The following is a 25,703-nucleotide window of genomic DNA, read 5'->3' as shown; positions in this document are numbered from 1 at the left end:
TGGCCTGGAGTGCACGGGGACTTGGGGAGATTTCCAGGGCATGCCTGTGGGACCCTCGCTCCCTAGGGATCCCTCTCTCTAGGCCATGTGTGGATGTAAGCCCTTTCCAGGTGTTAACTCATCAGTTCCTACCCGGTCGGGCAAATGACCCCCAAGGTCAGAGTCAGTGGCAGGGCGTGACCTGAACCGGGTGGCCTGGCTCACTTGGCTGGGAGCCCGGGACACTGACTCGCACAGCTGAATGCCCTGCGTTCCATGGGCACATCAGGCTTCAGTTCCAACACCCTTCTGAGCAGGGAAGGATGTGTACCTGGTCCCCCACACATCTGCCATGAGGTCTGTATGGGAGACGCAGCCCGCAGGGCACTTGCTCTGAGTGTGGTGGGGACTGCTTGCACTGGAATTGCCTGGAGGTTGATTTTTAACAGAGGGACCCAGGACCCTGGGAACGAACACTGTAATGAGCTCTGCAGGTGACACATTGAATCTGTGGCGGGCAGGCTCAGGAGGGCTGACACCTTTGGGAAATGCCAAGGGCGTTTGTTCACCCTTCTGGAGTATTCTCCCAGACTTTTCTTGCCCAGTTATGTGTTTGGCATCTTTGAGGAAAGCACACAATAGGGCCTGCTTCTCCTATGAGGGGGCAGCTGGTGGAGGGCTGGGGGGCGCAGCAGATGAACCTGCCACAGGAGGCAGGGAGGAGGACCTGCCTCCCCACCCCCAGCCCTGGCGGTGCCAGGGGCTCTCTCATGGCTGTGGTCTGGACAGAAGGTCTTCCTCATCCTGCCAGGGACCTGGGCAGCTTCTGTGTGGCGCCCGCCCAGTCATTCCTTGGTCCTTTTCATTTCCATGTGTGAACAGCAAGGATGTGATTGTGTCTTTTGGCTGTTGAAGCAACAAGTACAGAACGTGTCCTCCTTTGTCTCTAATTTGCCCACTTCAGGAGGAGGGAGCCGGCTGCTTTGCGCCTCCTCTTTATATACCTTTGGATGGCATCCTTGAGACGAGATGTCTTTTTGGACGTTACTTTATGCTTAGCGCTGGGGATGAAGCTCTTGGCTCTGGGGTTGCTAGGCTGGTTGCTAGGTAACCGCTGGGGGTGGGGAGGGTTCTGTGAGACTCCGCCACACTGGGATCGCTGGATGACTCACCTGGGGGCAGCGGCCAGAAGCCCAGGCTTCTGAAGAGGGTAGTGTCAACGAGGAAAAGTGCTCGTTTAATTAATTGAAGGTGTATTTATGCTGAGAATAAACACAGGCTGAGATGTAGCTCAAATTAAATAAACCTAAACATTCTTCTGGGGACCTGTTCCTGCTGTCCCCTCCCCCTCGGCAGAGCAGAGGGTCGGGGTGTGGCTGGGGGCTGCTGAGCCCGCTTTCCCAGCACAGAGGTTGGAGGGGCCATTATTAGGCCCATTTAAGGAAGGTTCCATCAGGTTCTGCTTTGTGGCTGCCTTGGCGGAGAGCTGTCGAAGTGTCTGAAACCCACATGCCTTCTCACCTGGCGCCAGCTCAGGGCTCCGGAGGGTCTGGGGCCAGCCTTGCATGGCCTTGCACGTGGGCGCCTTTCGTGGTACGCACGGAGCTGGGAGGATAAACCGAGTTTGTCTGAACAGCTCCCCACTCCCCTCGTTGGCTGGTGGTGCTGCAGCGGGGGTGTCCCTTTGCATCCTGTCACAAATGATTCCGTGGGCGGTTTGTATCTTTTTCTCACATCCTTAATGACCTTGAGCTTCCTGCGCGCCCGTCTGTTTTCCACACTCTCCAGTAATCCCCCGGCATGTTTCAAGATGCACTTGTTAAATATTTATGAACAGCAACACCGTTTCCTTGGCATTCGGCAGCGGGGGAGGTCTTCGTGCAGGGACACTGGGGACCCTAGAATGGCCTACCAACACCCCGTAGCCGTCCTCGGGCACAGAGCCCACGGTTTTCTGGCCCAGCTCTAGAGTGGGGGCCTCATCCAGAATCCAATAATAAGTGGTTTGAATCATCCTGGAGAGGGGGTGTCTGTGTGTTCACTTTTTTTGTGGGTTACCTAAAATATTTAGTGTTGCACATGCTTGAAGATGTCAGGATTCATCCTGTTTTTCCAAGTTTTTTTTTTTTTTTTTTTTTAACTGCATTACTCAGCAGAAAACACATTTCCTTTCCCCTCCTCCCTGGGGGTAAGGCAGTGGGAAGGGAGGAGGAATAACCTAGCCGCCATCGACCCAGTGCCCGCGGAGGCTCTGAGTGGCAGGAGTGTCATTCCTTTTCATGTTCGTAACACTCTGGAAGGCTGATCTTGCTGGCCTGACTTTGTAGGTGGGGAACTAAGGTTAGCGAGGTTAAGGAGCCAACTCCAGGTCAGCCAGCTAACCAGGGGTGGACGTAGGGTTCAGTCCCACACCCACCTAAAACCCTGAAGCCCACCGAGCTCTGTCTTCCACACCAGCTGCTGCACGAGCGCCATGGGATGGCTCTTCCCTGCTTCAGACATCCTGGTTCCACCCCAGCCAGGCAGTGGAACCCCCACACCCTCCGCCCACCAAGAAGCCCCCAGCAGGAGGAGAAGCCCCAGGCCAGGAAGAGCAGATGGCCACAAGCAGACTCAAATACCGCTCGAGCCCCCTGTCTGTAAAGTGGGGGAGCTGTCAGTTCCCCAGCAGCATGGTGAAAACTGGTGTGTGGACCAGGGACTTGTAAGTCGAGTGGCTGTATGAGTCACGGCTCGGACGGGGACACTCCGGAGAAGCACAGTGGACACTGTGCATTTGGGATGTGAGGGCAGGCACCACCGGCCAAGACTGTCCTAATAAGCATCCAGGAGATAGGGTCCCCCTTATAAACTCCGTATATAGTTCACCCCGAGGCCCCTAGCCTATTTGTTAGTTCCTTTCCTGGCTGTTCTTTCCAGAAAACATCCCTTCTGCCTCTGGGACAGGACTGCTGGGGCTGGGACTCCTCATCCTGCCAGGACCCCCGCCCCCAGGCCTGTGCCTCCCACGCCTCCCCTGCCTCGTCTCTCTCCCCTCACCATTAATCCTTAGTGTGATAAAATAGACGTGACATATGGGTCCCCATTTTTAAGTGTTCATCTCAGTGACATTTAGTACCTCTGTGGTATCGTCCAACCCTCACCAGTGTCTAGTTCCAGAACATTTCAGCACCCCAAGAGGAGACCCGTTACCTGTCAGCAGTCACTCCGTTTCCTCCTCCTGTCAACCCTAGGCGACCACAGACCTACGTTCTGTCTCTGGATGTCCCTGTTCCAGACATTTCGCATCAGTGGAGTCATATAGTACGTGTCCTTTGTGACTGCTGCTTTCACGTGTGTCCAGGGGTCAGTGCTTCCTCTTTCTGGCCGAGTCACATGTAGCTGTATGGCTAGACCGTCTTTTGTTTGTTCCTTCATCCAGCGATGGACACTTGGGCTGTTTCTACCTCTTGACTAGCGACTAGATTAGACTAGACTACCTCTAGTGTTCGCTGTGGCAAACACTCATGTACAACTTTTTGTTCAAAAAATCCTTGTTCCGTCCTTCTGGGTATGTACCCAGGAGTTTGTGGGGTAATTTTATGTCTGACCTACTGAGTAGCTGCCCCATTCCCCAGCCCACCAGTAATGTCCAAGGCTCCCAGCATCTACACATGCAGCCAACACTTGTCATTCTCGGTCTAATTATGGCCAGCCTGGTGGGTGCAAAGTGGTATCCCATTGTGGTTTGGATTTGCCCCTCCCTAATGGCTGGTGACAGGGAGCATCTGTCCCTGTGCCCCGACGGCCATTTGTGTATCTTTGGAGAGACGTCTATTCCGGGCCTTCCCATTTTTAATTGGGTGGTTTTTGTGGTGTTCAGTAGTATTCTGGATACCATGTTCTTGTCAGGCATATCATTTGCAGGTATCTGCTACTGTTCTGTGGATGCCTTTTCAGTTTTCTCCTCCTATTCTTTGCACACAATTTTTAGATTTGGAAGTACGATTTATTTTCTCTTCCCTTGCTTGTGCGTTTAGTGTCAGATCTAAGATACCACTGCCAAGTCTAAGGTCATGAAGATTTGCCTTTTTGTTTTGTCCTAAGAGTTTTATGGCTTTAGCTTTTATATTTAGGTCTTTATTCGATTTTGAGTTAATTTTTTAAAAAATTATTTATTTATTTGACAGATCACAAGTAGGCAGAGAGACAGGCAGAGAGAGGGGGAAGCAGGCTCCCTGCTGAGCAGAGAGTCTGATGTGGGGCTTGATCCCAAGAACCTGAGATCATGACTGAGCCAAAGGCAGAGAGAGGCTTAACCAAGCCACTCAGGCGCCCTTGAGTTAATTTTCGTATATGGTGTGAAGTAAGGGTCGAGCTTCTGGTGTAGATGGCCAGTTGTCCCAACACCATCTGCTGAGAGACTTCTTGCCCCACTGAATGGTCTTAGCATCTAGATTAAGAAAACCAGCTGATCACGGACATCGGGTTTTATTTCTGGACTCTGTTCTCTTCCATTTACATGGTGATTCTTATGCCAGTAGCACACCGTTTTAATTACTGTAGCTTTGCAGGACGTTTTGAAATCAGGAAAGATGAGCCCTTTGACTTACTCTTTGTTTCCAAAATGGCTTTGGCTATTTAGGATCCTTGCTATTTCCATTTCTGCAAACAAGGCTGTCGGGATTCTGCTAGGGATTGCGCTGAATCTGCAGATCAGTCTGGAAGTAGTCTCATCCTCACAACACGGAATCTAGAGTCTGTGAACACAGGACGTCTTTCCATTCACTTGGGTCTCTGACCTCTTCCAGTAGTGTCCTCTGGTTCACATTGTTCGAGGCCCTTCTCTTTCTGCTGGAGGTAGTGAACTCCAGCAGTATCCACTTTGCCTGAGGCTGTGGCCAGTGCGGCTCACACGGGGCTCTGTGTCCAGCTGCCACTGCTGCCAGAATCTTGGAACAGGGGTGTTCTCCTCTTTCATTTGAAATCACAGTATTTTTGAGATCTTGGTGTTTGCTGTGCTAATAAACAAGCACAAACACATGTGTACTTATCTATACGGAAACCCCACCCCAGGCTCTCCCTGATCCCTGCTGCTCTCATACACTGTCCCTTCCAGGCCACCGCCTCCAGCCGTGAGGCCCAGGCCACCAATAGCCACCACAGATCACATGCTGGGCGATGCTAAGTGCATACAGCTCCCACGTAGTAGCTCTAACATCTTCCCGCTGTGTCCTGCTGCAAAGCTCTTCTTGACAGCTGCACAAAAGTGATACAATTTGGGGATTATGGAGAATCTGCTCCCCCACCCCGCCCAATGCACACTGGTAGCAAACACGTCTTCCAGCCAACTGGCCACACATCCGTGGGCTATGAGAAATGGTAATTTGTCCCAAAGGGGCAGCTGCCTCCCAGCATCGTGCAGTGCCTGGTGGGTTCCTCTCCTCAATGGGGCAAACTGGGACGGGGGTCCCCTCCTGCAGGACACGGGCTGCTCCAGCCACACGAGCCGAATGCACCGTATTCCTTGATGCCTCTGGGCTCTGGCATAGCCTTCTTCCTCAGAGCACACCCCTTCCACCCTTCCTGCCCCAAAGAGCTGCTCTTCCTTCGAGGCCCAGACGTACTCCCTCCCCTCCCCCAGCCCAAGTCTTTTCCAGTACCGTGGGGGTCTGCCACTACCCACCCCAAGCCACTGTGGAGGAGCTGTGACAAGCCACCACCTTGTAGGAAAGGCCAGGTTGAAGCCGTGTGGCCAACGACATGCCAAGGGAGCCTCTGTCTTGTCTTGAGAATGTCCACTGGCCACCGGGGGATCCTAAGGTGGAAGAAGGCCAGGCCCTGGGCCCTGAGGGGCTTTTTGCTTTTCTTTGTGGGCCCCTTCCTCTTTAAAAAAAAAAAAAAAAATGGAAGAAGAAAGGACATTATTTTATGACCACCTTGGTCTAAAGAAGACTGTCATCTAGAAATCTAGAAAGGATTCACGATTATTATATAATTATTTCCAGTTTTCTAACAAAAGTAAAACCATTTTCATGGGTTGCTGAGAGCATCACAGGCCCCAGTCCTGGGCCTGGGCCTCACATGCCTCGTAGAGGCAGTGACCCTGCATCTAAGTGAGTCCCCTTCCGCAGCCCCTGGAGCTCCCAGGCCGGCCTCCGCCCCCGGGGGCACGGGTGGGGACCGGCGCTGGCTGTGGACCCAGACTCTCCAGGCCTCCAGCATCCCGGGTCCCGCCTCCTTCCCGTACGTGATCGTTTCCCTCGGAAAACCCAGACAGACTGGCACCTCAGCAAACTGAATTCATGTCCCATTGGATTCGGAGATGCTCTGGGTTGGCTCCGGGTACCCGAGGGTGGCTGGATAAGTGCCCCCGGAGAAGATGGAGCTGGGCAGCCTGCCAGCTGGATCCCTCCACACCCTCCCTCCCTCGGTGGGCACCAGGGAGATGGGCTCCAAAGGAAGTGAATTAGCTCCATGGGGCATCCAGAACCAAGCACCACCAGCGGGGCGGCTCAGAACAACACACATTTATTCTGTTACAGTTCTGGGGGCTCCGAAGCCCTGAATCCACGTCACTGGGCCACATCGTGGTGTTGGCAGGGGGCTCCTCTGGGGGCTCCAGGGGAGGATCTGTTTCCTGGCCTTTTTGAGCTCCCACCATCTCCCCATTCCTGGGCTTGGGGCCCCTTCCTCCACCTGCAGCCCAGCGTCCTCCAGTGTCTGCTGTCTCTGCATCCCTCTTGTAAGGACCCCTGGGCTTTCACTTGGGCCCGCCTGCATAATGCAGGAGAACTTCCCATCTCTAGATCTGGATTAAATCCATCTCCAGAGTCACTTTTTGCATATAAGGCAACATGCACAGGTTCCTGGGGTTAGGACCTGGGTGCCTTTAGGGGACACTGCTAAGCCGACCCAGCTGGCTTGCCTTGCACTGGTCACCTGCACTGGCTAAGCCCCAGTGTCCCTGCGGGAGAAATGCAGTCTGTAGTAGTGCCTTCGGGTGCTGTCCTGAGGGGTACCTCAGCTTTACTGAAACTGCCTGCCTCGGCACAGAGCATGGTGGAAGTCTCTGGAGCTATTCTTCATAGGGTACTTTGGCAGAAGGGGGCCAAGGCTGGGGTGGGAGCTTAGTCGCCCTGAGGCTCCAGAAATTTTCTGCAGAAGGGGATCCCCTGTTTACCCCATGGTGCTGGGCTTCGGTTGTGTCCCAAAGGATCTGGAAAGTTTTAAGGAATACCAGGGCCTAGGTATTGCTCCCAGCATTCCACTGCTGGGGCTCTGGCTGGGGTCCCATCTGGGGTCCCCTTGCTGGGATCCTCAGGGGGGGTCCTGTGATTCTCACACATAGCTGAGGCAGAGCCCTTGTGTTTAAGGCTGGGTCCCTGCATGTGGCTGCTGCTTCTCGTCTCATAGGCACCCCTGGGCTCTTCGCACCATGTGGTAGTCTTGTGGCTCGACCTTAAGGTGGGGTCTTTTGGGTGACTGAGCCTCCGTCAGGCCAGACGTGCACTGCAACAGTGTGTGGGATCAGGCTTCCCGCTGTGTAACAAGGGTTCACTCTGCTCCCTGGGGTGCCCAGTGGGGGGGTCTCCTGGGCACCCCTCTCTAAGCTTGGGTGCTAGGCTGGCCTGCCCATTTCCTTTAGAGAGGGAACCAGAGGTCGGGGACAGATGCCTTTTCCAGAGTTGAACCCCTAATGGGCCTAGCACGTGAGGCTGACATCTCTCCAAACCCTTGATCCCTAGTCATTCTCCCAGTGAACGTGTAAGAGCACGAGGCTTTGTTCTCCTCTCCAGAGATGAGATATGCAGGTGATGTTCTTAGGAACACAGCTGGCAGGTGGCAGAGCTGGGATCCAATTCTGAGCCGTCTGGGGATCTTTCTGGAAAGGGCCATGCTCTCTCCTCAGGCCATGATAACCACAGGGGAACATTATGCCACACAGCAAAAAGGAAACCCACATTTCTCTTCCTACCATGAGGCACTTCCCAGGTCTGTGCAGACATGGGGACAAGGAGAGGTTTGAGGTTTGCAAGGTGTGGGGGAAGAAGAGTGGGGACAGCCTCCAGGAAAGGGGTTTTGCCCCACCGGGCATCTCCTCCTGCCTGTCTATGGATTTCTTTCTTTGCGTCTCTCCCTTGACTATTCCTGGAACTGTCATGTTCTCTTTTCTTGGTTCTGTGAGCTCCTCAGTCATCAGGCCTGGAAATCCCAGATAAAAGGCCCAGGCCAGGTTCCAGGAGGAAGGCCCCAGAGAAAGTGGTTCCCCACAGCCTCGCTGAGAGATGGGGCTTATTTTTAAACCTAAACAGATGGGGCGCTGGGAACCAAACACAGTTGTGGCTTCCAAATTCAAGGGACAGGCTAAAGAACGCCCTAGGATGTAAGATTATGTGTGTGCGTGTGTGTGCGCGCATGTGCATGTGTGCGTATTTTCACTGAGAATTGTTTGACATACACCATTATGGTGATTTCAACGGTGTAACACAAAGACTCAATATAAAAATTGGATTGTTTGGTTTTTTGCTATTGAGTTGTAGGAGTTCCTTATGTATTTCAGACTTTAACCCCTTATCAGATACGTACAGCTTGTAAATATTTTCTCCTACACAGGAGGTTGGCTTTTCCATTTTGTTGATGGTTTCCTTTGTTGTCCCACTTTTAGTCTGATGTCCCACTTGCCTATTTGCAGGTGTTGCCTTTGCTCTTGGAGTCAGATTTAAAAAAAAAATCATTGCCAAGACCAATGCCAGGGTCTTTGGTCTTCCCTCTGTGTTCTTCTAGGGGTTTTATACTTTCAAGTCCTATGTTTAGGTCTTTAATTGCTTTTGAGTTAGTTTTTGTCTATCATGTAAGAAAGTGGTCTGGTTTCATTCTTTTGCCTTTGGCTGTCCGGTTTTTCCAGTACTGCTTACCGGAGAGGCTGTCCTTGCTCCGTGTACATTCTTGGCTTCTTTGTTGTAAATTAACGTATGTCGGCTCATTTCTGGGTTCTGTACTCTGATTTTATGTCCCAACCATACCAGTTTGATTGCTTTTGCTTTGTAATATAGTTTGAAATCAGGGAGCATGATACCTCCAGATTTGTTCTTCTTTCTCAAGATGGTTTTGGCTATTTGGGGTCATTTGTGGTTCCATGCAGATTTGAAGATTGTTCTGTTTCTGTGAAAAATGCCACTGGAATTTTGGTAGGGATTGGATTGCATTCAATCTGTGGATTGCTTTGGGCAGAACGGACATTTGAACAATATTCTTCCAAACCACGAACACAGAGTATCTTTCTATTATTTGTGTCATCTTCACGTTTTCTCATCAGTGTCTTAGAGATTTCTGTGTACAGGTCTTTCACCTCCTTGGTTACACCGGTTTGTAGGTATTCTTTAAGATGCAATTACAGATTTTTTTTTAAAGATTTTATTTATTTATGAGAGAACACAGAGTGTGAGAGCATGAGCAGGGGAAGGGGCAGAGGAAGAATTAGACTACCTGCTGATGGGGGAACCCAAGGCTGAACTCCATCCTAGGACCCTGAGATCAAGACCTGAGCTGAAGACAGATGCTTAACTGACTGAGCCACCCAGGTGCCCCAGATGGGCTGTTTTCTTACTTTCTCTTTTTGGTAGTTTGCTATTATGTATAGAAACACTGCATATTTTTGTGTATTGGTTTTGTGTCCTACAACTTTATCGAATTTGTTGATTCGTTCTGAGAGTGGAATTTGGTGGAATCTTCAGGGTTTTCTAATATGTAATATGTCATCCTACAGTAGTGACAGTTTTGCTTCTTCCTTTCCAATGTGCATGCCTTTTCTTTTTCTTAATTCTCTGCCTTGGGTTTCAGTACTGTGGTGAATAGAAGGGGTGAGAGTCGGCATCCTTGTCTTGTTCCCGATCTTAGAGGGAAAGCTTTCAGTTTTTCACCACGACGATGTTAGCTGTGGGCTCATCCTAGGTGGCCTTTATTGTGTTGAAGCACGTTCCCTCTATACCCACTTTGTTGAGTTTTTATCATAAATGTTGAATTTTGTTAAATGCTTATTCAGCCTCTCTTGAAGATGATCATGTTTTTACCCTTCATTTTATTCACATGATGGATCACATTGATTTGCGGGTGTTGAACCATCCTTGTATTCCTCGAATGAATCCCATTTTATTATGGTGTATGATCCTTTCATTGTATTACTGAATTCAGTTTGCTAATATTTCATTGAGGAGATAATATTCTAACAGGACTTCTTAACCTATTTTATGCCACAGGCCCCTTTGGAATGTTTTCAAATACCTAAAATAAAATACAAAGGGTTATGAGGCATGTGGCTGGCTCAGTCAGTTAAACATCCTACTCTTGATCTCAGCTCAGGTCTTGAGCTCAAGATCGTGAGTTCAACCCCGTGTTGGGCTCCATACTGGGCATGGAGCCTACTTAGGAAAAAAAAATACAGAGGGTTATGAAGGAAACCAGTTCTGTTAGATACAGCTCTTGCCACAGACCACCTTGGGGAAGGCAGCCTGGCAGCCCTGGACAATCCAGAGCCCCTGAAGCGGGCCTTGCTACCCCCAGGGGCTACTAGCAGGTGGCGGGGTCCTAGGCATGGAGATTGGGTTGGGGTAGACCCTGCATTCTGGTAGCTTGTGACCCGAGTGAGGGCAGGGGTGACGAGCATGACAGCAGCGGCAACAAGGGCAAATGCTTCTTAGCACGGTGCACACTGTGCCCAGGGGCTGGCCTCAGTCAGACCACATCAAATCTTCAGCCTTCTAATCCGCCTGGAGAGCTGGGTCCTTTTGGTGACAGGAACCAGACTCAGAGGAGCTGAGTACCTTGCCCAGAGGTGCCCATCCCGTGTCAGCATCAGCAAGGCTGCTGCTCTCGTTGGAAAGCACGAGGGTTCTGGCTGCTGCCTCTGTTACCATATGGCCCTCGGTCTGCCATCCCCTCTCCTTCCTTGCAGATTTGACTTCCTTCAGCTCGGCTCTCTGCTGCCTCTGCAGTCTCCCTGGACTGTCTGGGTCTGTGCTTGCCATGTGCCATAGTGGCCCCCAGAGCCCCGTGGTGCCTTTCCCGTGGGCACCTCGGGCCCCAAACTATCTGTGACTTCATCCTGTGCCCATGCGTCGGGCCTGGGCTCCCTGTGTGGCATGGACTGTCTAGGCGGACTGTGGTTTCTCTGACCTGGAGAGGGTCATGGCCTGGACAGTCCAGGTGAGGGAGGGTACCCGAAGGTCACAGGAAGGGAAAAGGCGGGTGGAGGACAGAGATGGTGATTGGGACGGGTGGGACTTAGGGATGGGGAGGCAGGGCCTAATGGGAGGTGATGCAGAGGCTTCTTGCCTGCCTGGGGCCTCAAGGGCTGTTCCCTGGGCCAGAGAACACAGGGGACAGGTGTTGCCCTGGCTGCTGTGAGCGTGAGCTGGGGAGGAGAGGGGAGGCAGGTGGCCAGGATAGGCGTGTGAGGGAAGGCAGGATCTGGGTGCTCGTGGGCCCTCAGGTGTGGGGGCTACCTGGAGCGTGTCTCATGCCCACCCAGTGCCAGAACGGGAGGGCGCTCCATGGGGGCTGGCCCCAGCATGGCAGGCCACGTGCTTTGCTTCTGAGTGGCCCAGCGCTGACCCCAGCCAGGGCTCCTGGCCACCACGACACAGGCCTGGCGAGGACCCTAAAGACTGGTGACGAGGAGTCTGGGAAACAGAGGCAGGGCCCTGGGGTGGGGCGGTGCTCACCATGGGACACACCACCATTCTCTGCGGGTGTTGCCCATCCATGCCTCCTTCCTACCCTCACAGCAACTGGGAGGTGGGGAGATGTTGTCTTGTGGCATGGGTGAGGGGACTGGGCACCACCACAGCCCTACAGTGGAACTGGGGCCACGGCGCCGTGCCTGAGGCAGAGGAATGGGGACGCATGGGGCGCCTGTCTGTCCATCTGTCCTCTGGGTGAGCGTTCCTCACACACATCTTCTCACGTGGCTCAGAGCTACTCTGTTCTCCTTTCACAGATGGAGAGCCAGTATGGTAACCGGGGCCCTGCAGGATGAGGGGACGTCTGTCCAGGGTTCCCGAAGCCCAGATGGGGCTCGGTGCGCTTGGCTTGAGGCCATGCCCAGCTTGCTGGGGGCTCATCCCCAAGCCTCTTTCACAGCTGCAGGGAGTGGTGGAGTTCCGCCGGTGCTTAGCAGCCTTGGAGCTATGTGCAGTGTGGAGAGGGAGCTCAGGGGACTCTGGAAGGGGAGGGGGAGGGGAGGAGCTAACCTTTACGGAGCCCCTGTCCTGTGCCAGCACCCAGGGCCCCACTGCCTTGGACTTTCTCCCCTGAAAGCTGTCTCTGCTAGCAGGGTGGGGAGGCTCCCCTGACCTGCCAAGGGGGCTCCCAGCAGCCAAGCGAGCAGCTTTGGTGCTTAGATCCCGTGTCATTTTGTCCCCCGTGCTCCGCATTCTCAGGCTGGGGCAGGATCTCCTGTCCCGCACCCATTTGCATGGGTTGGCTGAACCCATGCTATGTGCCGGCCAGCCTGGCATACAGCGGTGAAGAAGGCCGTGCCCCTGCACCAGCGGGGACGGCTCTCTGGGGAGGGGGCACACCTGACCACGCAGGAAGCTTAAGGGCAGAGGTGACGGGGGCCCAGGAGAGTCTGGCTTTCCTGCTTCGCTGGTCCTGGCCCCACGCAGAGCTGGTGGCCCGGGCTCAGGAGACATCTGGAATAGCTGATGAGCTGCTTGCTGATGAGTCACCTTGGTTACTGTCAGCAGCAGAAAGGCAACCCGCACCCCTGGCTCAACCATGCTTCCAAGTGTCTGTAAGTCTCTATCGTGTCTGTATCCTGAGCTCCCCAGACAGTACCTGGAAGACTAAAAACAGGGCGTTTACAATAAAGAGAGCTTGTGGATGTGGTGAGAAAGTTGTTCAGTGACAAGTGATTCTGCTGACCTCTCGTCCCCGAAGCCTCCTGGGACTACAGTGTGAGTCTCCTTCTAGAGACCGTCTCTTCGTGCACCGGAGTGTGTCCGTGTGTCTGTCTGGCTGCACCCGCACGCGGATCTTCACAGCCACCCTGATGAGCCCCACCTCTACCCACAGGTCTCCGTGCTGGTCCTCTTCGCCCTGGCCTTCCTCACCTGTGTTGTCTTCCTGGTTGTCTACAAGGTGTACAAGTATGACCGTGCCTGCCCCGATGGGTTTGTCCTCAAGGTAAGGCTCCACCTCCCCGAGGCCCCAGGCACCCTCCCAGAGGGGATAGGCACTTGAGAAGCGGGGGCTTCTCCTGCTTCTTCCGTCAAGCTGGGGGTGGGGGGAGATGGGGGGAGCATGGAAGGGAGGCAGAGGGGCAGGGGAGAAGGCGATCTGTAGCAAGGCAGCTCCTGGGACTTGAGCTCAAGCTGGGGGAGCAGAGGCCCTGAGGGAGGAAGGGCTTGCATGAGGGGGACCGGGGGCAGGGTTGGGCACATTGCCCACACACCTTGGCTGCCTGCTCCCCCTGGTGCCTGCTTGGCTGGGGTCCCTGTGCACGTGGAAATGCTTGCTTTGCTCTGATGCCTCTGCGTTCCAGAAAGTCTGCAAGGAGTACAGAAGCATACACCGGGGGCAAAAGGATTAAGTGAAGACAAAAAAAGGGCGGGTGTGGGGAGAGGTGAGGGGGAAGAGGTGAAGCATGAGGAAGTAAGATGGCCTCGCTGTTCACTTGCTCCTGTTTCCCACACACTAAGCATCTGGGCCCACATTTGGTTCTGAACTCTCCAGAGCCATTGTGAAGAGGGAAAAGGATGATTTCCTGGATCTGGTGTTGCCAGAACTAAAGCAGGAGTGGCCCACGCTGAGCACACACACGGACAGGCTTGGTTTGTCACCTGTGACCCGGTGACTTTGCTCGGTTTGGGTGATTCAAGGGCCACAGAACTCTCGCATGAGTTAGCTGGCGAAGCCAGAATTCACGCTGCCTTTCAGCCCTTTCTCTGCTGTGTATGTCGTTATGTCATGCCTGCCGTGGGCCCCTTGCGACTGCTCTTATTTGGGTGCTGAACTCCAGCCAGGACCCATTGGCTGAAGGTCCCCACCTTTGGGAAGCTCCCTGCTATTCTCAAAAGAAACGTAAAGTCAGTTGTACACCGAGTTAGGTTATAAGCGATGGAAAATAGAAGAGCAAAGCAGGGTTGGGGACTGCAGTTTCTAGAAGAGTGGTCAAGTTTGAGCAAAGCTCATAGGAGGCCAGTGAGGCAACTGTGTGGGGCACCTAGTGCCCCCCCGCCCATGCTGCCTTCAATGAACCTGTGCACCTCCTGGATGGGCTGGGAGAGGTTATGGTCTGCTTGGAAGCTCAGGAGATGCCATGGTTTAAAGGAGGCCAACCCAGAGGTCCTGGGGGCTTCAAGGAGGGGAGGGATGCCCTTGATCAAGCAAGCTCATTAGCAGACGCTGGAGACTGGCAGAGCCAACCCAAGCTGGCTGGGGAGCAGCGGTGCACAAGGGACAGCAGGGCTGTGCAGGTCTGGTTAGCTTGGAAGACTGGGGGCAGGGGGATGTGAGCCATCTATGGGCCAGGCAAAGGCCCTGGGGGAGGGCAAGGGGGAAGTGAGGACACAGCCACTCGGTTGCCTGTGGAGGCTGGAGGTTTGGTGAGATGACCCAGGAGGCTGCTGCAGGGAGCCTGGGGTGAGAGAAGGGTCTGGCCTGCTCAGGGTGCTGGGGACGGAGAGACGACTTGGGGGATGGGGTACAGGGAAGGAGGAGGGGAGGACCTGGTCCAGAGCTGGGTGAAGCAGAGTAGCTGATGTCATGGAGAGGAAGGAAAGCAGATGCAGGAGTGGTGCCCTGATGGGAACAGGGTGCACAGAGGACAGCTTCCTGGGGACTGGGCAGACTGCTTACAAACAACCAGGGCTGGCAACTCCATCGGGAGAACCCAGGGTTTGCTTTCGGACTGTTCTCTCTGGACCAGGGCAAGCTGCCTGCGTGGAGGAGGCAACAGGCTAAATTGCCCAGCCCACAAGGCCAGTTCTGCTGGAAAACCTAGGCTGGGCAGGTGGAGTCCACGAGAGGAGCCCTTGCAGGGGGAAGGGCAGGTCTCTGGGTATTCAGAGGCTCTGTGGGTGAGCCTGGGGCCCAGCCAGCCTTGGGAATTGAGAGTCCGGTAACGTTCTGTCACTGCATCTCCCGGGACTTGAGCATTTTCCACTGGCCTTTCCATCTAATTGGGGGCAGATGTCCTTCCTGGAAACCCTGGCTGGGAGGACTGAGGAGCTGCTAGTCTGTGTCTAAAAGCTCTTGGCTAAAGCTGGGGGTGGGAGGAAGGTGTGCATTAAGGGGGGTCCCATTGGACCCCCAGAGCCAGAGGGACCCCACAGGGGCCACAGAAGTCCTGGCATGAGCCTGAGGACAGCCGCCTGTGCTGTGGGTGAGGAGGTGCAGGCCACCCCCACCGGGAGCGTCATGGGGGGATTTAGGCAGGCAGATAGGGGCTGCGGGGATGCTCGGTTTCTGCTTTTTTCCTAAACCTTGAAGTTATTATGGGAGTACTATGGACAGGCTTTAAAAGGAACGGGAACTTGCCCAAGCTGCCCATTTTGAACTGTGGGTATTTCCTGTAGACTGTCCACACACAGTCTCACTGTGGTGCACGAAGGTGCATGTTCTCACCTGTGCACGAGGAACACTGATGAACGCTGTCCATGGGCCAGGGACTGCTTGGAACGCGCTTGCTTGGATTACCTCGCTGGGCCGATGGTCATTCTATCTGAGGGTGGAGGTGCAGGGAGCTTTGGTGACCTCCCCACACTCGCCCACAGAGGGGCATGAGGCTGCAATGTCTGGCCTGAGACAGGCTGGGTCAGAACTTCCTGGGAGCCCCTGGCCTCAGGCTCCCCCCAGAACTGGGGTTCTCGCCTACCACCAGCCCACCTCAGTGCCTCCCCGCAGGTTCCTCCAGCAGTCCGCGTGGGCAGCAGCAGAACCGTCCATCCTCCCTGGCCCGGCACCCAGAGGGCAGGGGGAGGGGAGACATGCTGTCAGGTCTAGAGGCCCCAGCCTAGCCTGGCGTGGAGGATCACATGGCCCAGGTTCTTGCAGGACTCTGTGCTGGCGAGTGGAGGAGGGGAGGACAGAGTGAAGGGCCGGTGGCAGCGCTGGCTGGGGACAGGGTGGCTGCCTGCCCTGCTGGACGGGCGCCGCTGCTTCCCCCCAGACATAGCCGGGTTTGAGCTGCTGCTGAGATGCAGGCGTCCCTTTGGTGGCGCCCCTACAGCTTTTGATCTTCTCTGTCCACTGTGTGAGCACGGACATATCACAGCTTCTTACCTGAGCGGTCCGTCGCTGCCTTTGGTCCTCATGGCCACCCAGGAGGTGGGGCTCCCCTGCCCCATGTCGTAGGCAGGGGAGCTGAGGCTGGGAGCAGAAGGAGCTGCGGTAGACATGACCTATGGCATGGGCAGGCCTCCATGGTCACGCTCTTTCCAGGGCATGGCTCCCGCTGCCCCCACTGACACCCTGGACAGGCAGACTGGGGTGGGCAGCACGCTGCAGACTGTCCTCTCCCGGAAATGGCTCCCTGTGTTCCCTGAGGGCCGGTAGGTAGTTGTGATCCTGGTATCTCGGGCAGTAGGGAGCAGGGAGGAGGCAGGAGGCCTGTATTCTGTGGGGCAGACAGTCCTGGGCTGAAGGGAAGGCCCGTGGTGACTATGTCCCATAACCAACCAGCCAGCAGCTCGGAGCCTCTCTCAGTCGCCCAGGCAGGAAAAGACACGAGGCACTGGCCTGGGCAACAGAGACACGTGGACATGCTGTGGACTGTGCTGGACCCCAGTGCTCTCCACGCGTCCCTGCAGCCCACACTGACCTTTCACCCCCTCACTACCCTCCCAGATCCACCAGTGAGGAAGCAGTCCCTTGCAGGCCAGGCACTGGACCAGCCACGCCAAGCAGGCACTGACCGTGCTCTGCTGAGAGGCCAGGCTTGCCACTTCCTGGTGTTGGAGCCACAGAGCCTGGGCTTCCCAGGGGAGGGCCACAGGGTGGGCGCAGGGGGCTAGCAGGGCTGGTGGCCTGGGCTTCGGCCTGGTGTTTTGGCATCCCCAGTGCCTGGCATGCTGGGCAGTCCACCCGTGGGAGAGCTGGTCCTCAGCCGTGCCTGGTCACTTCACACTGACACTTCTGTGCCCAGCGTCCTGGAAGAAGCATCCTGGGGGAGAGGGACCTTCATCATGAGAGGCTGCCACGTCTGAGTGCACAGGAGCTTTTCCACGGCTGGGGTGGCAAGCATCAAGTGCTCAGCCCTGTGCCTCTGCTTTGGACGCCAGGCAACCGCCAGGACCTGGACCTGCCCGCTGGGGAGGCCTCTGGGTTCAGAGGACATTACAGTCTGTCCCCCAAGAGGAAGTTGTGCAGGCTGTGGTGTTTACCTGGTTCAGAAAGCACTTGGCAAGCTGTCAGGGATGAAGAGAAGGTCAGGAGGGGAGAACAGCAGCGTGGGAGGCAAAAACCCCAGTCCGTTTTCTTCTGCCAGGGAGATGGCAGGTGGACCTCGGATCTACAGAAGACCTCAAGGAGCAGCCCCCCACCCCAATCTGCCTTTAGCTTTCAGAGACTGAGCAAGAGCTGGCCCCAGACCAGGGCGAGGCTCCTGGAGGGGGTTCCCCGGCTGCATCCCAGGGTGGCCCTGGGGTCTCCTGGCACCCACATCCACGGTGCAGCAGCCGTGGCTGGCCATCCTAGCAGTGGCCCGAGGTGCCCAGAGATGTGGTCATCAAAGGTCCTGTCAGTGTCCACATGGTGCTTGCCCCGGGGGAGGTGAATGGACACTTAGAGCAGCTGGGCTTCTTGCTGAGCCCTGTGAGGTGGTCGGAGTGCTGTGGGTGGGGCTTGGGCTTTAGGTCCTGGCTGTGCACCTGCCAGTTGGGTGGCTACGGCCAAGACAGGCCAGAGAGATGGCACTCAGGGCACTGAGCCTCAGAGTATCTGGGATGTTTGAACATACAGATGGCTCCCAGGCAAATGTGCTGAGTTAGACCTCTCGGGGCTGGCGGAGAATCTGGGCTGTTGAAACCCTTCCTGATGACCATGGAGGTGGCCAAGGCCAGGCACCCATCTTAGCTGCAGTCTCCCCTCACCATCTGAGAGAGGCGCCATGGTGTTCACGCGTGGCTCTGGTTGCTTAGACACGCAGGTTAACATGGCTTCCACAAGGTGGAAGTTGACCTCTCTCACGTTAAGGGCCAGCTGGAAGGCGGTGAGGTTCTGTGAGGTCATCCTGGAGCCCCGATTCTGTCTCATTGCTGCCCTGCCAGCTCCCAAGGTATTCTTCCCTGGGCAAAGGCAGCCAAGAAAGGGCCGCGGGAGAGAGCCAACATCCACTCCTGTCCCACTGGCCAGTGGTCCCATGGCCTCACCTGGCAGCCAGGAGAGCTGGGACATGTTAGCTGGGCGCCAAGTGCCTGCTTAGCTCTGGGGGGATGGCTGGTGGAAGACAACCCACAGCCCCACGCACCTCCTTTGTGGGCCTGAGCTCCACCTCTTGTCGTGTGGGCTGGCCACATCAGCCGTGGTGGGGCAGTGGCCTAGCTTGGCTCCTAGATTGATAAGGAAAGGCAGCCTGGGGTGCAGGGTTTTAACTTTTGGGGGTCCTAGACCGTTGACTAGCTGATGGAGCTGATGGTCTCCCCACCCCGTATCTCCCCAGGATTCTGTTTCTTGTAGGGGGCAGAGCCTCTTCCTTTGTCAACAGATGTCTGGGATAGCCCCTCCCCACCCCAGCATGCTGTCTGGGGTCCTCGGGGACATCTTGGTGCTCTCTGGATCACAAGGTCACACTGCTCCCTCACAGGACCTTGCAGGCCTTGTGTGGGACCTCTGGGACCCAGGCCACTCTTCCCAGTGTGTTCCTCGTGCTGCTGTGGACTGTCTTCGAGGCCGGTCTCCCCTGCCTCCAGCGCTCTCCCTCCGCCCCCCTGTTAAAAGCCTAGCTCCCAGGAGGCCTTTCCGACTTCCCTCCCTTCACTATTTGACTAGGCGGTTTCTGGTAGATGGAAGATAAATGACAACCAGGGTGAGATCTTTAGAGAAGCAGGAAGGCCCAAAGTCATTACACACATGCCCCAGGAGCCCAAGGACTGCTGTGTCCTGGCCTTGTTAGGGAGGTTGACCCTGTCACCTCCCTAAATCGGTGTCTGGTGGTTGCTGGGCTGTGCCAAGGGCAGGACCCCTTCCTGCTTTTGCGGATCCTTCTTTTTCTCCTCTCGGCCCTGGGAAGGTGCTCGGTAAACATCTGTGAGGTGTTACCTGGAGACACACACTGGCCTCCCCTCCAGCCTCGGTGCCCACGTCTCAGTGGCCTCTTGTTTTTCAGAACACGCAGTGCATTCCAGAAGGCTTGGAGAGCTACTATGCGGAGCAAGACTCCAGCGCCCGGGAGAAGTTTTACACCGTCATCAACCACTACAACCTGGCCAAGCAGAGCATCACGCGCTCGGTCTCCCCCTGGATGTCTGTTCTGTCGGAAGAGAAGCTGTCTGAGCAGGAGACTGAAGCCGCCGAGAAGTCCGCTCAGTGAGACGGGCAGGTTCCTTACTAGGTGTCACTTGAAGGTAACCAAGGGACTCGGAGGGACGTTTCATTAAATATAATTACCGATACTTTAGAGGTTACTCATTTATGGTGCAACTGCTTCTGTTTGCTGATGCTGCTTTGCAAATACAACTTGCTGCCGGCCACTCATGGGCATAAAACCAAGTGCATATCAGCGTTGCTTAAAGAGCTCTGACACCACTTTCCATGTTAAGGAATCTTCATTTAGTACTTTACTGGGACTTATTGGAAGCTATCAAAAAATAACTTTACACTGGATATGCAAGGGGTTTGGGTTCAGACAAATAATGCATTTTGTGGAATTGATTTATTTTACATGCCCCGCCCCCCTGCCCTTACCATTTGCAGTCCTTAGTCCACAGCCATATTCAGAGTGATCCCACGTTGCTAAGAGCAAGCTGTCCTTCAGAATTTCTTCCAACCTTCAGTCAGGCAGCAACAGTGCCATTGCTGAGACGCACAGTAGGGAAAGGTATAGAGAAGGAAGGAAAACAGGACATCCGGGAGTGGATGCACCCCTTCTTTCCCTGTGCTCATCCCTATGTGTGCACGTGTCCCGCTGCCGAACACTTGGGGTCTCTATTCCCCCCCCGCCCCACCGGCGTTGGCATCTTGGGTGGAGAGCACCATGTTTCGCTCCAGCGCACGTGAGGCTGTGGAAAGAGTGGTCCCTGGGCTGCGGGCTCCAGGACTCTGTCCCCCCATAGGTAGTCCGTCTGCTCTGTGACGTGTTGAATAGTAACAGAACCGCTTTGGTCTTTTGTTCTCTTTGGTTAGGAATAAATTTGCACCAGTAGCCCTGTTAGCAAGTTGGTTTTCAAAACTTATTTGTGTTGGAAAAGTGAAAATGTAATTGCTGGGGAGCCAAGACTGACTTATTTTGTGAACCAGAACTCCTTTACTGTAGAAGCAGGCAGGAAGGCTGAGAGGGGCTGGTATGGCAACTTGCAAACCCAATGACGACATTTCAATTCACAATCTTTGTAAGAAAATGATGATGTTTCAACCTGAATCTTGACATTAAAGTATATGTTTACAAAATTGCCAGTTAGATAAGTATGTAAGACGATTAAATAGAAAAAAGACATTCACAGACATTTTCTTCCATGTTATTTGAATGTGTTGTTTCTGGTGGACATGTCAAACATTTCACTGTTTTTTAGTAGATCAAAAATAAATGACAACTAGTGCAAGACCTGTTGCAAACAAGCATGGTGATCACAGTCGACTCCATTACTGTTTCCAAAACCCGATTTCATTATCAAGGGTGTTCTGAAACCAGGGCTGTGGGCTTGGGGCTGGGAGTCAGGCAGGTAGCGAGCCTGAGCTGCGCATGCAGTAAAGGCTGCGAGGTCCCTTGGCGAGCGGGGACCACACGTCTGTGAGCGTGGCCAGGCCATGTATGCGCACCGCTAAGGCAACACATCCCTTGGTACCATCTAGATGTTTTATTGGCTGTAAACTCACTCACAGGTAACTTCTGACACTTCCACTCTGTGCAAACAAGGAACACAAGGAGCCCGCAGCTGCGTGACAGTCAGTATCGCACATGGGTGTGGGGCCCCACGGACCACCAGCGAGCTTTCTGCACAGAAGTGGCTCCAGAAGTCTCGAGCTTCCCACTGCAAACCGGTGCTCCTGTTTCTTCAAGGGTCAGGCACACAGGTCGGGGAGCCGTAGGCTAGGTTCCAGCTCTGGACACAAGCTCCAGTGCCCCCCCACCCCCCGAGTGCCCAGAGTCTGTCCCCACCCTTCTTCCCCACCCAGCAGGCAGGTGTCCGCTGCACTTCTGTGACCCACTGACAGGACACGAAGTAGCTCTAGGTGCATTTATTACATTAACAGCACAATGGTTTGCTTCTAGAATATAGTGAGGCTATCACAGGGCTCAGGCAGAGAAGAAGCCACAGGAAACAAAGAAATGATCATTGTGAGAAGTTACCAACCGGCACTTCTCCCCGAAGCCACTGGAAGGGCAAGGCAGGAGCCTCCCTGAGCCCCGGGCCTCCAGCTGTAGGTGCAGCCAGTGAGCCCCCTCACCCCCACCTCACCCACCTCAAGTCAGGATTGCTGCTATATAGGCCACGTTCCACTTGTGTTATTTTCTCTTTCCGCTACCAAATGGGCTTAAAACCACAGGCCTGGGTGTTCCTTCTGTGAGAGTGTGCCTCTGTCCCAGCCCCCTCCCCCCTGAACAGCGCAGTGATGAAATCTCACAGTCCTGCTCCGATCCCGGCAACCCTTGAGCACGCGCCATCCGCCAGGAGCAGCCAGGACAGGCTAGCTGTCATACCAGTCCAGGAAGAGCAGGGAGAAGGAGCACATCACCAGGAAGAAGAGGACCCACACTCGGAAGCCAGCGTTGTTTTTAATGGCCTGGGAGGGGTGGGGAGGCGCACAGGGATTTGCGTCACAGGGGATCCTGGTTTCAAAGCCCTCCAGCACTCCGCCTGTCTGCACACTCCCCCTCCACTGGGTGGGAGCAGTGTATCGCTGGAGCCTATGCTGGCCGTAATTATTAGGCAAAACCACAGAGTGGGTCTAGAATCTGTAGGCAAACAGGTATTTCCCTGTTTCTCCCAGGAAACACCCAGAAACGGTCCACGTGTGTCCCAGAGTTAAAACTACACGCACAGACCAAGTGCACCGACCATGACTGGCCAGGCCGCGGCCCCCGGGAGTACAGTGCCAGTGGTGGCCCCATGTTAACCCAGCCTGAGCACCGTACCCAGAGGACAGAGTCCACCGTGGTGGCCCCAAAAAACAGGAACCAAGGCTCTGGCCCTTGGGGTAGGGAGCGGTTTCAAAAAGCTTCTCCAGTGGAGCCCACCCCTGGCTTTAAGGAGCTGGTCCAGCCCTTGCCAAGAGTGACCTCATATGCCTCTCACTGCTCCTTTGGAGGGCCGTGAGTCATGTCTCTTGTAATAGTGGGGGCCCAGGGTTTGGTGGGGATGGAGATGAGGCTGTGTGGTGCTATCAGGTGAGCCCTGGGGGCTGGGCCCCAGCAAGGCACTCAGGCAGCCAGCAAGACGGTGGCTGCTGCCCAGACGTGGTGCCACACTGGGGAGACCTGGGGGGCCCAAGAGTACTCACCTCTCTGATGTCTTCATTACCCTCCTTGATATTCTCAGTTGCTCCGACAACTAACTGGTGAATGCTGTCAATCTCGGCTTCCTGTGGAAGGACAGTGACAGGTGACCAAAACACTCTCTCTTTCCCTAAGTGTACAGACATCAGAAGCCAGCAGCTGCCACTTAGGGAGGAATGGGACTTTACACACATGAGCCTACGAGTCCTCACAGTGCCCCGAGGGGTAGCAGCAGCCCCATTTTGCAAAAGGGAAACTTAGGATTCAGAGAAGTTTAGTAACTTGCCCGAAGTCACACAGCAAGCATGTGGCAGGACCAGGACTGGAACCCAGTGCCTGTGCCCCATGTATCCCCAGCTGCCACCTGCTGTCCCTCTTGCTGGTCAAGAAGGGACAAACATGAGAGCTGCCTGCTACACAGTAGCCACGAAAAGCCAGGGGCTTTTCTTCCACTCTTTCCTCTACTCTTTGGACGTCCAGAGACAAATGCCTCCAAATGCATATGCTTTAAAACACATTAGCTCCTTGGGGCACCTGGGTGGCTCAGTGGGTTAAAGCCTCTGCCTTTGGCTCAGGTCATGATCTCAGGGTCCTGGGATCGAGCCCCACATTGGGCTCTCTGCTCAGCAGGGAGCCTGCTTCCTCCTTTCTCTCTGCCTGCCTCTCTGTCTACTTGCGATCTCTGTCAAATAAATAAATAAATAAATAAATAATCTTAAAAAAAAAAAATTACAAAACAAACAAAACAAAAAAAATCCCACGTCAGCTCCAGGAAAGTGCTTTGTGCTTCACCATTTTGTGTCTCTCTTAGAAAAGGAAAGAAAACAAAACACAAAACTAAGGCACCTGGGTAGCTCAGTCAGTTAAACCTCTGCCTTCCATTCAACTCATGGTTCCAGGGTCCTGGGATGGAGCTCCATGTCCGACTCCGTGCTCAGCGGGAGCCTGCTTCTCCCTCTCCTCCCTGGTTGTGCTTGCTCTTGCTATCTGTCATTATCTCTCTTTCTCTCAAGTAAATAAATAAAATCTTTAAAAAAAAGGGGGATCTGGGGCACCTGGGTGGCTCAGTGGGTTGGGCCTCTGCCTTTGGCTCAGGTCATGGTCTTTGAGTCCTGGGATCGAGCCCGGTGTCGGGCTCTCTGCTCAGAGGGGAGCCCGTTTCCCCTCCTCTCTGCCTGCCTCTCTACCTGCTTGTGATCTCTGTCAAATAAATAAAATCTTTAAAAAAAAAAAAAAAGGGAGAAGTTAAAATGTACAAACATTAGCTCCCATGTACTGACAGGCTGCCATGAGCCAGGCATGTGTACCTCTATACCAGCTCTAAGGGTGACACAGGGGACACCTGCTCCGCTCTGTGGAGGGTGGCATAGCTCAGGGCACCCTGGGTTGGAGCCAGTCTGTCTGACCCTCCCTGACCTCTGAGCTCTCCTCCCATGCTGAGATGCCTCTAGAAACAAGGCGTGTGCTCTGACAGGGACAGCTGACTTCACTTTTGTATGTATCAGGAGGCATCTATGTGAAGGTTAGCATACAGACGCCTGAAGAGTTCCTTCAGCGGGCTGTTTAAAAGGACAGCTCTTATGAACCTGAACTTCCAAACTGTTAGGCTTCATGTAATTTACAATGACTAATTTACAATGACTCGACTCTGGCTGTGAGGTTCAGGACAGGTTTTGGGAGTGGGGTATCTTAAGCCAATGAGCCCAGTTTCCTACAATGGACCAAAGTGATTTTGTCTTTGAAACTCTTCCATGGTCTGTGGGTATTATAAACAAAAGGACAAACCGAGCAGGTCTCTAACAGCTTTGCGTTACTGGCTGGAGAAATTTCAGCAGGGGAGGCAGGTACACATAACATAAAATCCTCTTAGAAGAATGATCCTATTTGCTGTGTGGATGTGACACCTGAGGGCACAGACCTGGTACTCGGAGAGGGCCAAGTCTGGGCTCTCGGAAAGGCCGACTCAGAAGCTACTTCCCCAGCAGGTGCTGTGCTGGGGGCTTTCTGGGGGCCCACCTCTGAGACTTACAGCAGCCCTGCAAGGGTCACAGCCCTGCAGAGGCAGCGGGCCGGCCTGGTTCCCTGAGGGCATGAGAACGAAGAGCGACCTGACTCCCGCCACCTTCGTGTGCTCCACCAAACAGCCTGGCTGGGCCCTCAGTTGGGTCTGGGCCACCCGAGAGCAGAGATGTCCCTGCCATGCACAGAGGCTGCACCAGGGGGACAGGAGGCCTTCCCCTGAGGAGCCCTCTGAGCACCCATGGGCCGCGTGCACAGGGCTCTGGGTGCTCGGGTGCAGAGACCAGGCCAGCTCAAAAGGAACGGCTGGACTTCACAGTACATTCATTCTTTGAAGCTAACACTTTGAACAACGATTTTTTTTTTTCTTTCTTACCTGTTGTAAAACCTTCTCTGTGAATATCTCCTGGAGTCTGGAGATTTCAACCACTCTCCCTTCGATTTGCCTTCATTTGGGGGGAATGAAAAAAAAGACGTTACAGACAACCATTAATACTTGGTAGTTCTAACAAGAATGCTATGCATTTCTAAAGGGATTGTCTAAGTGAGAAATGGAGGGGACACCACCACAGCCTCCAGAGAGGAAAAGGGACAGCGTGTCATCCGTGAGAGAGGGACGGGGCACCGTGTCAAGCTTGGGGGAGGAGACATACATTTTACTTCTCGTCTCTCCTCTTAAGTCTCCCAGTTTGGAGGGTATTGTGCCATTTGGAACCACGTCCTCCCCTGGAAGCTGACCCGCAGGGCCCTGGCGTGGAGTCCATGCCCCGGTTACAAAAGGCAGTCTTCTAGAAGGCCTGTACCCAGCCTAGTAACCACAGTAACATGGTGGGGATTCAAAAGAAAGCACCAGAATGTGCTGACAACTCAACTTTGTTACTGCTCAGTAGGTTGAGGGAGAGTCTTTCTGCCACTCTAACCAACTTCCTGTTGAAAGGAAAAACTGATTCCGTCTGAAAAATCTATCTGGGTTCAGCAACCAAGTGTCTGGGCTTCCTGTTCAGGGGCAGCAAGGGTGTCCCAGGGGTGGCCTGGGGGCTCGATCAGGCCTAGAAATGAGGATGAGCTC

General features: G+C 54.4%; 2 protein-coding genes across 3 annotated transcripts in view; one reads left to right on the top strand and one right to left on the bottom strand.

The window, feature by feature from the left end:
- The window catches only part of NSG1 (neuronal vesicle trafficking associated 1), a 28,522-nt gene extending 7,802 nt beyond the window's left edge, over nucleotides 1-20,720 (top strand). Inside the window, exons 4-5 of the mRNA XM_032333817.1 lie at nucleotides 13,036-13,146; nucleotides 19,289-20,720. Coding sequence (XP_032189708.1) covers nucleotides 13,036-13,146; nucleotides 19,289-19,492 — 315 coding nt within the window. The 3' untranslated portion in view covers nucleotides 19,493-20,720. The remainder of the gene's footprint in view (nucleotides 1-13,035; nucleotides 13,147-19,288) is intronic.
- A 240-nt stretch (nucleotides 20,721-20,960) lies between these two features.
- Nucleotides 20,961-25,703, bottom strand: part of STX18 (syntaxin 18) — a 117,170-nt gene continuing 112,427 nt past the window's right edge. For both annotated transcript variants that reach the window (XM_032333815.1, XM_032333816.1), the window contains exons 9-11: nucleotides 25,011-25,080; nucleotides 22,621-22,701; nucleotides 20,961-21,903 (exon numbers count right to left, since the gene is read on the bottom strand). In XM_032333815.1, coding sequence (XP_032189706.1) covers nucleotides 21,808-21,903; nucleotides 22,621-22,701; nucleotides 25,011-25,080 — 247 coding nt within the window. In that variant the 3' untranslated portion in view covers nucleotides 20,961-21,807. The remainder of the gene's footprint in view (nucleotides 21,904-22,620; nucleotides 22,702-25,010; nucleotides 25,081-25,703) is intronic.

Source organism: Mustela erminea, chromosome 2, assembly GCF_009829155.1.
Source record: "Mustela erminea isolate mMusErm1 chromosome 2, mMusErm1.Pri, whole genome shotgun sequence".
In the NCBI taxonomy this organism is placed as follows: Eukaryota; Metazoa; Chordata; class Mammalia; order Carnivora; family Mustelidae; genus Mustela; species Mustela erminea.
The sequence above is the reverse complement of the archived record's forward strand: the minus strand, read 5'-3'. Positions and strand labels throughout refer to the sequence as shown.